This window comes from Apostichopus japonicus, chromosome 18, assembly GCF_037975245.1.
Source record: "Apostichopus japonicus isolate 1M-3 chromosome 18, ASM3797524v1, whole genome shotgun sequence".
NCBI classification, from domain to species: Eukaryota; Metazoa; Echinodermata; class Holothuroidea; order Aspidochirotida; family Stichopodidae; genus Apostichopus; species Apostichopus japonicus.
Genome location: NC_092578.1, coordinates 1,341,516 through 1,356,174, shown reverse-complemented (window position 1 = coordinate 1,356,174; position 14,659 = coordinate 1,341,516). Strand labels below are relative to the sequence as shown.

The following is a 14,659-nucleotide window of genomic DNA, read 5'->3' as shown; positions in this document are numbered from 1 at the left end:
TCTCAATTTTGTTTTCGTTCGGGGGTCTCACAAATATAAATTGTTTCCTTTTTGTTTTTTTCTTTATTTTGCTATTTTTTAACATTATCTTATTTTCTCGTTCCTACTCTCCTTACTATTTTTCTTCTTTCTTTCACTATTTTTTTTTTTATCTCTTTAAAGAAGGTTTTACTATTTTTTTTGCCTTACACATTTTTCTTTAACTTAGTTATAACTCCCAGAGCTTCATAGTGCTGGAATGTATTCAAGTCAATTATCTCAATGCTCTTCACACAATGTCTTTCAAATTACACAATTGATGGGCTTTGGAAATGGAAGCTGTTGTGGTCACAGCGTCCTGGCTGATGAGTCCAAGTGCCCATGACAAATTTCCACCAAATAGCTTAAAAGCCCTTTCAAGTATTACAAAACAAAAATGGCAGTTTTGCTTTAGGCCTTGTACCAACCCGTAAGCTTAACCCTATCCCTGTATTATGATGTAAGAAAAAAGAAAAACCCTACCTTTTATTGAAAAAAAAAAAAAAACTCGAACCACGCTTTCTAGTGCAGCAGTCCTAGTAAATGCCCTGAATAAAACCTCTTTTCCATTGAGGTTTTTTTTTTAAATTCAACATTTTTTTTCAAATAAGTATTATTACTCACAATTTTACTCATCTGTCTAATAAACCCATTTTGATATGCCTCATTGATTTGTAAATCTGTTTTTAAGCATTTAATCCCTGACAAAGAATATGATCAGCCACTGTCCTTCAGAGGTCATTTCTCCTTACTGATCCATGGGACCCCCATCGTGGTTCCCACGTCCATTAGGGGGTCTTCTTCCTCCTCCCCTACCCCCACGACCCATGCGGTAGCCTCGCACGTTACGGTTGTAGTTATGCATAGTCTGTCTCTCCATCACGTCGTTGCGGAGCTTACGAATCTGGAGTTGTGCAGACTGGAAGAAGAAAATGGAAGTGTAACTTTTATTCCTTTATTTACTACCACGAGAATGTAATCCAACTTGTATTAAAAGTACTTTCGACCGAAACAAACTGTGTAAGCAACATGTAAATACCTGGATGGCAAAAAACGGTCCTTCGATGGTTACCAGCACTTCTTCTTCTTCTTGGTTTCCTCCTCCCTTATTGTCACCGCCCCCGTTCTCCTCCATGGGGTTACTGGGGGGTACATCTATGGAAGCACCTGTCACACGTTGTAGCTCACGGACCTACACGCAGAAGGACAAGATACCATTTCATAGTAATTTCATACCTTTGTGTAAAAGTAAGTTGGCCTGACGTTTCGATCCTAGCAGGATCTTCTTCAATTTTTCAGGATCTTCTGTAATTTCATACCTTTCTGTACTTCCTTTCTCAGAATCAAAACTTGTAACCTTATGTTCATTATATTGATCTAGACTAGAGGTTCTGAATGGGTGGATCAAAGGTCAAGTTTCATCCTATATTACATTTATCAGGCAAACGGACACTTGTGCAACCAACTAGCCGATACTGCGTATTGTTTAATCAACCTTGTCTGGCTTTTGCCCTATGCTATATTTCTCTCTGGTTCCTTAATATCATAGCAGATTCCACAGCATCTTTGACAAACAAGTAACATTTATTTTGGTTAAAGCAAGTAACTGGACTGTGACATTGCAAACATGCTAACTGCAGCAACTCATCTACAATGCCAAATTGAAATACATGTGTCACTTACTCTTACACCGCCTCTTCCAATGATACGCCCAACCAGAGACTTGGGTACCAATATTTCCGAGCGCAAAAATTCTCTGTCCTTGAAGAGCCGCTCCCGGCGAATCTTTTCAAAGATGTCATACTGGGCCTTGTATTGGGATTCAGGGGTACCCTTAATCACCACTTGACGTTCTGTTGCAGTTTCACTCTCTGCCTCTGAGATCTGTATGAAGGAGGGAAAATAAAATCATAAAAAATAATCATAAAAAAATAATGTCAAGAACAAAGAAAGGTAACATTGACCTCACCAGAGTGAATGCAAAAAACTATCGTGTTTACACCAATTATAGCATTCCTTATTTAACAGAATTCGTTAGCTTGATAGTAACACCTCAGGTTGTAGTGCGAGTGCATGACTGCAATACACTGTAACTTGCATCAGGGAATGATTTAGCATTCCAAATTTTAGTGTAGCAGTTCTGAAGGCTCTGATCTTTAATCTCCCATGCTTTCATCTCCCATGCTTTTATCTCCCATGCTTTAATCTCCCATGTTTTAATCTCCCATGCTTTAATCTCCCATGTTTTAATCTCCCATGGGAATGCCATGGTTTCTATGTAAAATATAAAAAACTGCTATGCATCTTTGAAATGCGATACTGGATAAATGATTACCCGTTGATGAAATTGAATGTCCACCATGGACTGGGAATCTATCACAATGGGCTGGGAATCTTTCACGATGGGCTGGGAATCTATCACGATGGACTGGGAATCTATCACGATGGACTGGGAATCTATCACGATGGGCTGGGAATCTATCTATTACTACCGCACCAAAGACAATGAAGATCTCCGCACTTGGTGAGAGGATAATAATCTGCATTTTGTCAACATTTCTTTAAAACTTAAATTAGCACCTCAGTTGGCTATATTTCTCCCAGTTACCAGTCCTGGTAACCAGTAACCTGGTCTAACTCTACATTCAAAGTACTCACCTTAATGGAAGCATTTGCTCTTTTGGCTGAAATACGGATATTCTCACCGCTGAGACCAATGATTGGACCCACAGACTCTTTTGGGATGTACAAATGCACAGTTTCAGAGGTTGAGTTTTGCTTTAAAGAAAAAAATGGAAATGACAAACAAGCTCATTATGACAACAGTAAAATCAGCATTTCTTCACAAAAAATTTGAAATGCATACAAAGGGAGGGAGGGCTTAGAGGCAATGGCACTGTGGCAAAACAGTGTACAAACATGGACAGACAATGTTTTGATTACCAATCTGCATAAGACATGCATTGATTGCTTCTGCTCAGCTATTATCAACTATTTCAATTCTTGGTGGGTTGAAGACTCACCGGGTTTTGCATGGCATTAGGTGGACCATTATAACCTCCTGGGGGTGTAGGATAGTACAATCCAGGCAAATGTCCTGGCTGTAAGTGAAAATAAAAAGTAAGGTTTTTGACCAAACATGAAAAGTTTGTACTTTTCTTTAAATCACCAATCCTTACTCTCTACCTATTTGTATTGAGTTTTTCCTCATTTTTGGGGATTTCTGATAATAATTCCAAGGGAAAGTTGCCCTTAGGAATGCCCCACACTCTACCCCAATGTCATGAATAACAAGCTAAGGATCAAAAGTTGTTCATAGAGAAACATTAACAATGTGAAAGGTCAAATTTCAAGTCAGTCAACCATTTCAAGTCAGTCAACCATTTCCATCAAGCTCATTCACAAACCTTGACGTGTATACATTGACACATATACTTCTCCAAGCCACTTCACAGGAAAGCAACCATCGGAAATCAATGATTGTCATCGGCCAACTGAACTCGTTCAGATCCAACACCGGCGGCATTCACAACACAAACAACACTGTAGCAATTCAAGAATGGCATAATACAATGGTATAGCATTGCAAAATACTGCACCTGTAGGTTAATCCAATAGTTACTACTCTGACCCTTAATCTTGTATGCAATATTTTTAGAGCTATATAATAGACCAAGAGTCAATACTTTATTTGTGGCAACCCTTAAAGAAAACATTTTACTTCATTTTGCATGAACAAGGTAACTTTTGTATGCCAATGATTCCTATATAAATTTCCTATGCAAAATTTCTTTTTGACCTATGCATGTTCGTTCTGTTTTTTTCCTGCATGCTCTCTCTTGAGCAAGATCAAGTTAATACAATAACCAAGTTCAAGACCTTAACCAAATATTTGCTTACCCCCATTGGACCACTGCCATTGCCGTTCATGTACCCTGGTGGCTGGTATGGGTTCATGTTAGGTGAATATTCCTGACTAGGGAACATTGACGACCCCATATGGTTAAGTCCTGAAGACATATGGTTAAGTCCTGGGAACATGTTAGGCTGATGTGGTTGGACAGTCTGCAAGAAGTTCTCATAGGCTTTCCTGAGTTTACTGGTGATTTGTTCCTCTGCCTTTGAACACTGTTCGGTTGAGCCATAAACACATACGGTACGTTCAGGGTTATAGACAGTCAATTCATGGAACCTTTAGAACCAAAGAGAGCAGAAATATAAATATATATCATCAAACAAAACAGACCTCAGATTATTGAAAATTGACATCACAAAAGTGAGAGTTCTTTTAATCAAGGAGGAGAAGACATGTTCTGTCCATCTAAAATGAAGCTTCTAAAACCAGGTTTGAAAGATGGAAAACATTTAAACAGTAAGACTACAGCTATGTATTTGAACTTGACAAAACAGACTACAACACTTTTCAAGAGGGGGTCAATAAATGACTAACTTAAATATATTTGTTGAAGATTAATAAAGGCCAGATTGCAGAGGTATCCAGTATTGGACTATGACATTACACCACTTTGACGAGTAACCTTGTGGTGCTTTTGCTAGCTCCTACTATCACATTGAAACAACTTTCCGAAAAAGGACACTTTCCTGAACATTAACCAATACACAGTGATCCACAATTAACACCAGACGACAACCTGCCCCAAATCCCACCTCCCGCTACCCCCCAACCCCATATGGCTTCTGATGAAGATCTCTGTACCCATCTCGACCTGTCATGATTAGCCAAGATCAGGGCATTGTAAGTCATAATTAGTCATGATCAGTCATGATTAGTCAAGATAAGGTGTGATGATCCCTAGGCATTTTACACAGATGATCTATTATGTACCAGGCTGTGTGGAAATGAACAATTGGTTTTCGACTGTACTTACGGAGAAACAGTGACTTTAGCCTTACTGCCTTCCATGATTTGTTTCAGAGATTTTCCCCCTCTTCCAATTAGTCTTCCAACTAGATTGTTATGCACCAGTATCTTCAAGGGAATTTCCTCCCTACAAAAAAAGATAGAAAAGAAGAGTAATTTAATCATATGAAAATGTAGACCAAAGTATGCATAACTGAGTTTAAGCAAAGTCTCCTTTTATCTAGGTTATACTTGCTGCAGAGCTGACAGAGCCATGATTACAAAACAAACGTCACCATCGGTACCAACAAAGAAGGATGTGAATTTAATCACATGCAGTCTTCACATCCAACAATGGATATCATGTGAAAACCTTTATTTAATACAAGATGCAATACACATACAAATAGTACAAAACGTGCTTTTATACAGTTCCTATCTTCTCATCCAGTACTTACGATTTCTCTTTCTTCTGGGCTTCTTCCACCATAATTTCAATGATTCGTCTAACAGCAGCATTTATTTCACTGGGACGGCCATTGAGCGTGACAGCTTTCTCAGTGGAACCAGGGTTCTCACGTCGGTGGATGTCGACCTTAGCATTCGTATCTTCGGTGATCTTACGGATTGTTTCACCGCCCTTACCAATTATGGCACCGACTGCGTCACTGGGAACCAGCAACCTGAATCAATTCCAAAAAAACACATCATTAAATTCAGAGAAATCCATGTATTGTTTGGACTTACTTGGTTGCCATGTAACACTAGTAAGGAGGAGTTACCATAAATATTTCAACTTAATGGATTTACACAAATGAAAGATAATCAGCTCATTCAAGCTGTGGGCCTATTAAACCACCACATAAGACTTACCTGACAGGAAAGTCAAAGTCTGGAGGAAGTGAACCCTGTTCCCTGTTCCCACCTGGACCACCATAATTTTGTCTGGGATTGCGACCATTACGGCCAGCTGGGTTCCTGTATTTTACCTGAAATGAAAAAAATAAATTGTTACTGTACCTGTTGAATAGGTGTGCTTATAAGTTATTCATGGTTTAGCCAGTGGCAACCTCAAATGACCTCTGACCTCCAGCAGTGACAACAGCAGCTGAGAACATATGCAATATCCACAGGTTATCACCATTGTAGTCAACTTCAATTGTCAATGTGGACTGAGATTTCTTGTCAGAATGATTGTGTAGCCTGGCATCTTTCTGTAACATACCAAAAGACTTGCCATCAGTTCGGCAGGGCTCCATACAGTCATCACACACTAAGTAATACCAAGTGACAGCCATGCAGGATATTGATTACTAGTGAGTCATAATAAGGGATTGCCTTCCAGAGATTTCATATCAACAGTCATTGAAATGGTCCTACTGAGAACTAGCCCAGAGTGTTAGCATCCCTGATGTTTTAGAACTTACCCGTAAAGTGTTACCCTCCAGTTCATGTTTATTCAGTTCTTCTATCGCCTTTCGAGCTTCCTCTGGGGAGCTGAATCTCACTTGGACTGAGTAGCCATTCTCCCCTTCACGGCCTGAATAACAAGACAGAACAATTCCTCATTTCATATTCCTCCTGATTTTATACTATGCACAATGAAGTACATTATTTTGTGATACAATTTTGAATTGTTGAAAGCTGGCATTATTATCAATGGAGTTAATGAAACATTAGAAAACAATAGTCTATCACTTAACCCAAGACCTGGATGTGCCTGGTAGCACAACCAATAACTATTAACACATATAGGACATCTTAACCATCATCCTGGGATATTAGCCTAAAATGAAAATGTTAACAAAAACTACAAACAAACAATAAAACACCTTTGAACATATCAGTAACCCCACTATCACCTCTTCCTCCCAAGATGAATGCTTCACCATACATATACACAGTTCAGATCTGCACTAACCTCAAAATACATCATTACACTCATTGGTCATGACTGGGAAAAGAACACTTAAAAGCATTACAGAATTCTCTTACCTTTATTGCAGCTCAACACTTCACCCACACTGTCCAGAAGAGTCTCAATAACACTGACATCAACAGATGGTGGAATGTTGTGCACTATGATGGCACTAGAACGAGGTCTGTAATGACACAAATGACAGAGTCTGTAATATTACCTTGGTGATACAAACTCTGTAGCAGGAGCAACTCTTCACCATATCCACCTTCTACCTAACCCTCCCCCCCCCCCACCTGCTCCCCCAACCCTTTCCCCAGCTTACATCTTCATCAACGCACTGCTTTAGTACCAGGGATGCCACTGTTACTGATTAACTTTCCAACAGGGAGCGGAGCTGCTTACACAGAAAGTTTCTCTGAAAACGCTAGTAGATGCTGAGTGTGTTTTCCATTGTTCGATGAAGTGTTTTTTGCCAATAGCAAAATGCACTTTAGGGACTATATTGCATGTACACCATCTGATCAAGTCATCATCATGAGTGCTCACAAATCAGACAAAAAGTCTAGACCGACGAAACCACAAAACACAGATATGGGCATGAAAAAAGTTCAATGACGTCTATGATAATAATTCAATAAGTAATTTGCTTAAATGCTACTGCATTAACTGTAAACAATTTTTTTTTTTTGGTTCTCAGCAGTTACTATTCTGTACCACAGGAATTGAGGCTATAACACTTTTAATTATGGCAGTGACCAATCCAATCTTCCCAACCCCTCCATAATTACCAACTTCACAAGGATTACCCAGATCAACAATTGGTTCTTATTTTTGGGACTGTTTGCTTTCAACTATGGGAACAACAGGACAGCATTACTTAGGTGTACAGTAAGTTGTTGTCTAAACCCTGAACAAAGAGCACAAGTTGAATACTTGGTATCTCTGGTTTTTGTCTCGGACTGTAAGATGTGCCATCAGTCTGTTTCAACTATCTCTCTTGATTAAAATAGCTTCTGTTGAGGTTTAGATTTACACTGTGCAATGGTGTGCAGGCTGTATGTGTAAGATCCTACATGAAATGACCTGATTCTCTGTTGCAATGTACTGATGCAGTAAAGACTCTGTATGATACTAGATAGTATAATATACTGGCAAAGTTATTGGTGATGGACATCAGGGAAGCTAACAGTGAAACTACTAACTCATCCAAACCATTAATACCAGTACCAGAAATTGTAATTAATGATATAAATTTAACCAAGAATGTTTTGTGCGTTTGTTACGTACCATCCCTAAGTATATCTCTCATTGTTGACTTTTTATTGAGAATGAATAAAGCAAAGGGTGTCTGCTTATTAGCAACTGTGGGATATTACAGACACTATATAATGTACAGTTGTTGATATACACAGTACAAGTGCAGCATTGCAGTACAAATCAGCTACAACAGTAGAAACAGATCTTAGTACAGTAGTCTCTACAGATCATGTCAAGTGTATATACGTCACAAAACGGAAGGAAATGTTTGGAAAGGTTCCCACAACTATTCAAATCTTAAATGTACTGCTAATGCCATAGAAGCATCTTACCATTCCTGCTAAATGTAAAAAATTTCTCCCAAAAAGTCGCCTGAACATTGACTTCCCACCCTCTTTTCCCTACACCATACATGTATAAATGTGTGTCATATATACACCCACAACAATCAGCCCTTTTAATCTCAGCATGAATGATCCCTTTATACATTATAACAGTTCTGTAGTGTTGCCCAAAAATCCAGACAAGACCAGCAAGTGGCATAATTTTAGTGCCTAAATATAGCACATTCTTTCCTGTCTGGTCCAAAGGATGTTTGGGTGCCTTTCAATGACCTTTTTGACCCCTTTCCTGGAGAGATTGCTTCCAGCTGAAAGTTCTCTCCCTGACTTGCTAAATGTCCTTACATAATTCAACATGTCACTCCATTGGACACAGTCAAGGTGAACAATGAGTGAGACTGATGAGCATCCTGTAAGAGGATAAAACTGGAAACTAAATTTTGCTATCATGGCCTGGCCATATATTATCCAAACAACATGATCATCTGGCTGACTGTAGGTTACCAATCAGTGAGTCTGGAAGATATCAATCCATAGTCCAGGTTTCATTTCCACTGTGAAAGTAACAAAGGGTGCATTGTGTCATACCAGCTAACAGTATTTCCATGGAATGGCTGTAATCAGATTTTCAGCTGGCATCCAAGTATCCTACCAAATAACTTTAAAGCCTTAAACTTTAAAGGCACTGAATCTAAAAGAACAATTCTGCAAAAGCAGGTAACTGGACCATATGACAATTCCACCACAAAAAAAAGGTTTCACAGGCGATCAGATTCTTTTGACAAGTCACGTCTCAAGTTGAATCGATGCATTCTTAAATATTTAAGGCACTAAATGTTTTGTCCGACAGTCAACATTTTCATTGGCATTTAACAAACTCTTGTTGAAAGAAGCCTGTTAAACAGCTACGACATGGCATTACAATTTCAAGAACAAGGTTCTACAGTGGAACACTTTTTTACTGGGAGTGAGGGGGAGGGGTAGGAGAGGGCAAGGAGAGGGGATGGAGATGGGAGGAGGATGGGGAGAAGGGGGTTGGGAACTAGGAAGCTCTTTGCAAAAAAATGTATCATTTACGTGCTGTAGAACATCAAGTTATCAAAACAGTAGACTGCAATACATCAATAGCTTAAAATTATATTCAAGTCAGTTGCCATTTGAAAGTAGTACAGATGTACAGTAGGGTAAAATGATTGACAACCTAAAAATTGAATTTTCATTTTGGGAAATGATTATTACTGATCCTAATTCAACCAATTAATTCTAATCAATAACATACTACACAATTTGTTAGGGTAACTCCCTAGAACACTTGGCAAACAGCAATACAAATAGTTTCATATGTTTCTCAAAGTGGAAAAAGAAAATACCAGGGTCAAAAATGTTTAATGGAAGTTTCCTAAAAGTCTTCACATACCAGCTTATTGAGCCATTGTATGTTACTTCTGTATTCTAATGAACACTTACAGCAATCTAGTGTTTGTCTTCTGTGCAGAAGTTTGTGTTAGCATTTTGCATAAAATACTGAACATTATATGGTTCTACTGTGTTGTACAAAAACTACTATAAATCTTTACACATTGTGTAGCAATTTGCCCATTCTGTTATTCTGTATTCTCACTAAGCTCTGTGCGATACCAGATCATTGCGATCATTCCTATGTCAACAACACTGTTAAATTTTCAGTGTGTGATTGTGCAAATATGCATAGGACCCGATTCAATGAGATCAGAGTTATATGTTCAGAAGAATTTCCCTTTGGCAAATGCAAACGGATATTTTGATCTTGAGGGTAGAAAAAAAAAAACACAGGTTCATGCAAAAAAAGTAAACATAAAACAACCATGGCAAAAGATGTTTGGGTAAACACCAGAGTGACCTATAAGCATGATGCAAATGATCATAAAAATGCACAGAAATATTCTAAGGAATGTTAAGTGTGGCTCTCTTTGGACACAGTTTACTGCAAATACCAAAATATTTGGGTAAGTAATCTGTAGTTTTTATGGACTACTATATGGAGGCTTGACAGGCCAAATGATGAGAAAAACAAGGGCTATATGGAACCCTTATTTGACCTTCATTGTGCACAAAATTTAAACAAATATTTACAAAGTTACGCAGGGCTAAAGCTGCATGCTACAAAATTGTCCAACTTTTTTTTAAATACCACAGAAGCAAACACCAGAACCACTGAATGAATCTTGCGTTAGAAGCCTGGGGCAATAACACATGAAGAACATGTGAAAATGAGAGTCTAAACACCACCAGCAACAGCAACTGTGTCTGGCCTGACAGTTTGGGAACAAGCACAAGTCACCAAGGTCAAACCTCAAATTGGGAAAAGTTGCTTAAATTATGTTAAAGAGGGCTTTTGATGTAACTGGCAGAATATTATTTTGTACATGCCATTGATTCTGTACAGTACTTATTTTGCTTTTCTAGTGAATCCCACACACATACCACAAATGCTTCTGTGGACATTATTCCCATCCTTTCAATGGTAAACAGGTGGATTGGTCAATGTGTGCAAATTGACAGATGCACAAAAGCAGTTATCAACACTTACTTTTTCTTCTTTTGCAGGGAGGGTTGCACACTGATAACTGAGCCCAGCAAATTCAATTCTGAGGAAAAAATGAAACGATACAAAATTCTATAAATGCTCAGATTGCTATGGTAGTTTCCGATGGATGAGCTTATTCATGAAAATTAAATGTGACAAAACGTCCAAACATTATTATGATATGTACTGTACATAGATCAGTCTCCACACAGTAAAACAAACCTTGCCAATGCATGGGACCTGTGTAAACCACTTGTGTACAAAGAGTGCAAGGAATGCAAAACTATTGAAACCATTCAAAAAATGTTATTTCCTACTGAGAATGAAATCTCTGTAATAGCATCCTAGTTACCAATCAGTTAAAGACCAACTATGGAGACTTTTCGATGAACATAAAATCCCACCATTTTTCATGTATGTAATCCTTAACTGACTCCAATTACATTGCTGTAATTAACTTTACCAATTTCGGACGTTAAATACGTGAAAAATGGGACGAAAAGTCAGCTTCTATTTCAGACATTCCTGAAACATTCCTAAGACATCAGGTGACCATGTGACGTCAACGTTTGTATACCTCACTCACAACTATACTTTTAGTGTGTAAAGTCGTATACTTGAGCTGCCAAAAACATCAACGATATTACTCCTTTTTCCTCAAAATGCCACAATTCTGTGTTGTTGGAGGTTGCAGTTATACCTCATCCAACAAAAGCATCAGCTTTTTTAGATTTCCGAGTAAAAGAACCGACGTAAAACGCCGCAGACTTTGGATCAATTTTTTGAGATCCACGCGGAAAGATTTTTCAGCACCCGGAGTATCTCATGCCCATGAGTCCACATGCATGACCCTGCTTCTGTGTATGCTGCAAATGTCTCATTCTGTGAAAATTATATACTGTCGATAGCTGTGTCGGACCATGGTCGGACATAGCTAATGTGAAATTGACCGTAAACACGCCCTGGACGTCCTTACGTGTAACATTATATCACGCAATTGACAGTAATATATTTACTGTAAGAGATGACCGTATATATATACCGTGCCAAGGGTATAGCATTGTTAGTACATGTACGGTAGTTAGTTACAACTCTCGCCGGCGTTGGCTCACAGCATGTGTAAATAGCCATGTTAGGATTTATCTATTTCATTTTGTTGTATTCCAGTATCGTGAGTTCGTGATACATGTGTAATATTGTCCGTTCTGTTTATTCCGACATCTGCATGTTCCAAGGAGTTGAATAAAAACGGTAGTATGTAGCGATCGGACGTTTTATTTCGTTAGTGACTGTCTTGTGATTGTGGGATGTTACTGGTCAAGGCCTGTTTCAACTAGACCTAACGCTATGGAATTACACAGAGTCACGGTAGTTTTTCGCCCAGGATTGAACAAGAAATGTGGATTAGGATATTCACTGCTAAATTTGTTTATTGACAGGATACTTTTTCTGTGTTTGTACTTTTGGATATTAAAACGAGTAAGTACTACGTAAGTATATTGTACCGTACAGACCTATTGACGCTACGCTATGTAAAAGATGCCTCCATTTGAGTGGAAATTTTGCTAATAAAATAAGCAATTTAACTAAAATTTCTTCTTATAATTGTCTTAAAACTTGTTGTTAACCTTCATGTGTTCTTGTTTTAAGCTAACAGCTTTTCAAACGCTCGAAATTGGAAGTCAAAAACAGTACAATTGTTCGCTATCTGTGTACAAACAGTGCCTATATCAGCGTTTGATTTTCGCGGTATACAAACTTTGACGTCACACGGTGACCAGAGGCTCCTTTGGGTCAATCTCTGTTTTCAGACATTCCAGAGGTTCATGTCACGTGACTACCCAAAATGTCCATTTTCGTGGTCGTTTTTGATGGGTTATAGTAGGTTTTCGAAGATTATTTTTTACACATGTTGATTATGGGTATGTAAACTCCTAAATTAATGGAAAATCTCAACAACAAAAATTGCCTCCATATTTGGTCTTTAAGTAATGCTATACAGCTTCAATAAGCAGAGCTGCATTATTACTGTTTAATGTTTCTCATGTGTAAACTTATGTGGTTTGTTTAATAGTCACATATAATAGGTGTTTTCATTTGTGGCTACACTGGCTCTGTTCGCAATACTGTCAACTGATAAAGGTATTATAATGTCCAAGACCAATAAAAGATTGTTCGCTGCCATAACAGCTTCTTGCTCAAGCTGTGAATTTTGATGTATGATGTCAACACATTTTGGTGAATAAGCACAACAGCTAACCAGAAATGAGGGAACATTGATCTCTACGAATCCCACAATTACAAATAAAGATGAACAATGATACAACAATATGAAACAGTATCAAAATTTGTGCAAATTTGAAAAGTAAAATGCATGTGAATTAACAATGACGCAACTAACACTAGTCGGCAGTTGTATTCTTGGGTACTAGTCACCGAGTAGTCGAGTATGTTGAGCTTCTTTTAAATTTAAAGCTAGGCCCAACACAATTACCATTTGACATTGCAAACTAAGGTAATTGTGTTAGGCTATATTAACATATCAATGGAGGTCAATTCGATATTATACCTAAAAATTCCTTCTTAAAAATGTCAACAGCATGAACGAATTTATTGCTTATTACCCAATTTTTTAGACATTTTTATTGAACATGTTTCGTACGATAATGGGTACATACTACGCTACATATGTTTGTAGTGTCCATTGACTAGTGTAGTACTAGTACTACCACTGTGGTGTAGTAATAGTTTGTACACTAATAATATGTGGGCGTGCTATATCCGCACATATACTACACACATTCGCAGGCTTACGTGGAGTAACGTGACCATATTAACATGCCTACCACCATTGGACTATTCACCGCGTGTTATTTGAAAGCTGTACATGTAAATGCATACGGGCTTCACAAAACCATGTGTATAACACATGGGTGTTCTACAATATCACATAACATTTTACATCAAGATAGAGCTGAAACTTAACAAAATAATTACCGTCATACTATTAAATAAATAAACAATAGTCATTACACATAGTCTGAAAAAAATTCTTACCGTTTAACTTTTCAATTGCTTGTTCTACGAGATCGTTGTTTTCTACATCGACAAAGGCGAAGCCATCTTTCATAGAGATCTCTTGAGCTGTGATGCCTGCTTTCTGTTCGAAGAGGTTTCGGAGCTCCTTTTCGGTCACTTCCAGGCTAAGATTTCCAATATATACTTTGCTCATTTTTATATTGTGTCGACGTCCGAAGATTCTCCTAAAGTATGAAGAAGGGTCGAGAACGGAGAGTTGATTACAAAGGGGGAAAAGAGGGCCAGAAAATCCCGGCTGGTTTTCGGCTGTGTGAGGTATGTCAGCGTGTACGAGCCAATGCATTCGTCTTTTCATATACATACCTTGAATTTTTGACCCGCCTTTTCCAATACGTCATTTGACGTTCATTGGTCAATATCATTACGTCATCACAAATCTGCTTTGTGAGCGGAGAACCGGCGAAAATCTTAGATTTAAATATTCATATATGAATTAAATATTGCATACAACACCCATTCATTGGTCGATCAGAAGTTAAAGCTAAGTGTTGCATAATCAAAAGTTAAATATCTGATTAGCAAGTTTAGTGGCTCATAACGATACACAACAGTAGTAAGATGGCCTCGTGCACCTGATGCTGGTGTCCAAAATCGAT

At 38.1% G+C, this 14,659-nt stretch overlaps 1 protein-coding gene across 2 annotated transcripts; it reads right to left on the bottom strand.

Moving 5' to 3' along the window:
• Positions 1-14,349, bottom strand: LOC139958525 (insulin-like growth factor 2 mRNA-binding protein 2). 2 transcript variants are annotated; one of them, XM_071955642.1, is made up of 13 exons: positions 14,022-14,349; positions 10,968-11,025; positions 6,875-6,981; positions 6,307-6,419; positions 5,753-5,868; positions 5,338-5,562; positions 4,908-5,027; positions 3,919-4,210; positions 3,042-3,119; positions 2,677-2,796; positions 1,702-1,902; positions 1,058-1,210; positions 1-937 (listed from the first exon to the last, which is right to left on the bottom strand). In XM_071955642.1, the coding sequence occupies exons 1-13, from the start codon at positions 14,344-14,346 to the stop codon at positions 767-769; spliced, it is 2,079 nt and encodes a 692-aa protein (XP_071811743.1). In that variant the 5' UTR covers positions 14,347-14,349; the 3' UTR covers positions 1-766. The 2 variants fall into 2 exon arrangements, with proteins under 2 accessions (XP_071811743.1, XP_071811745.1); XM_071955644.1 differs by lacking the exon at positions 3,042-3,119.
• Positions 14,350-14,659: the final 310 nt, after the last annotated feature.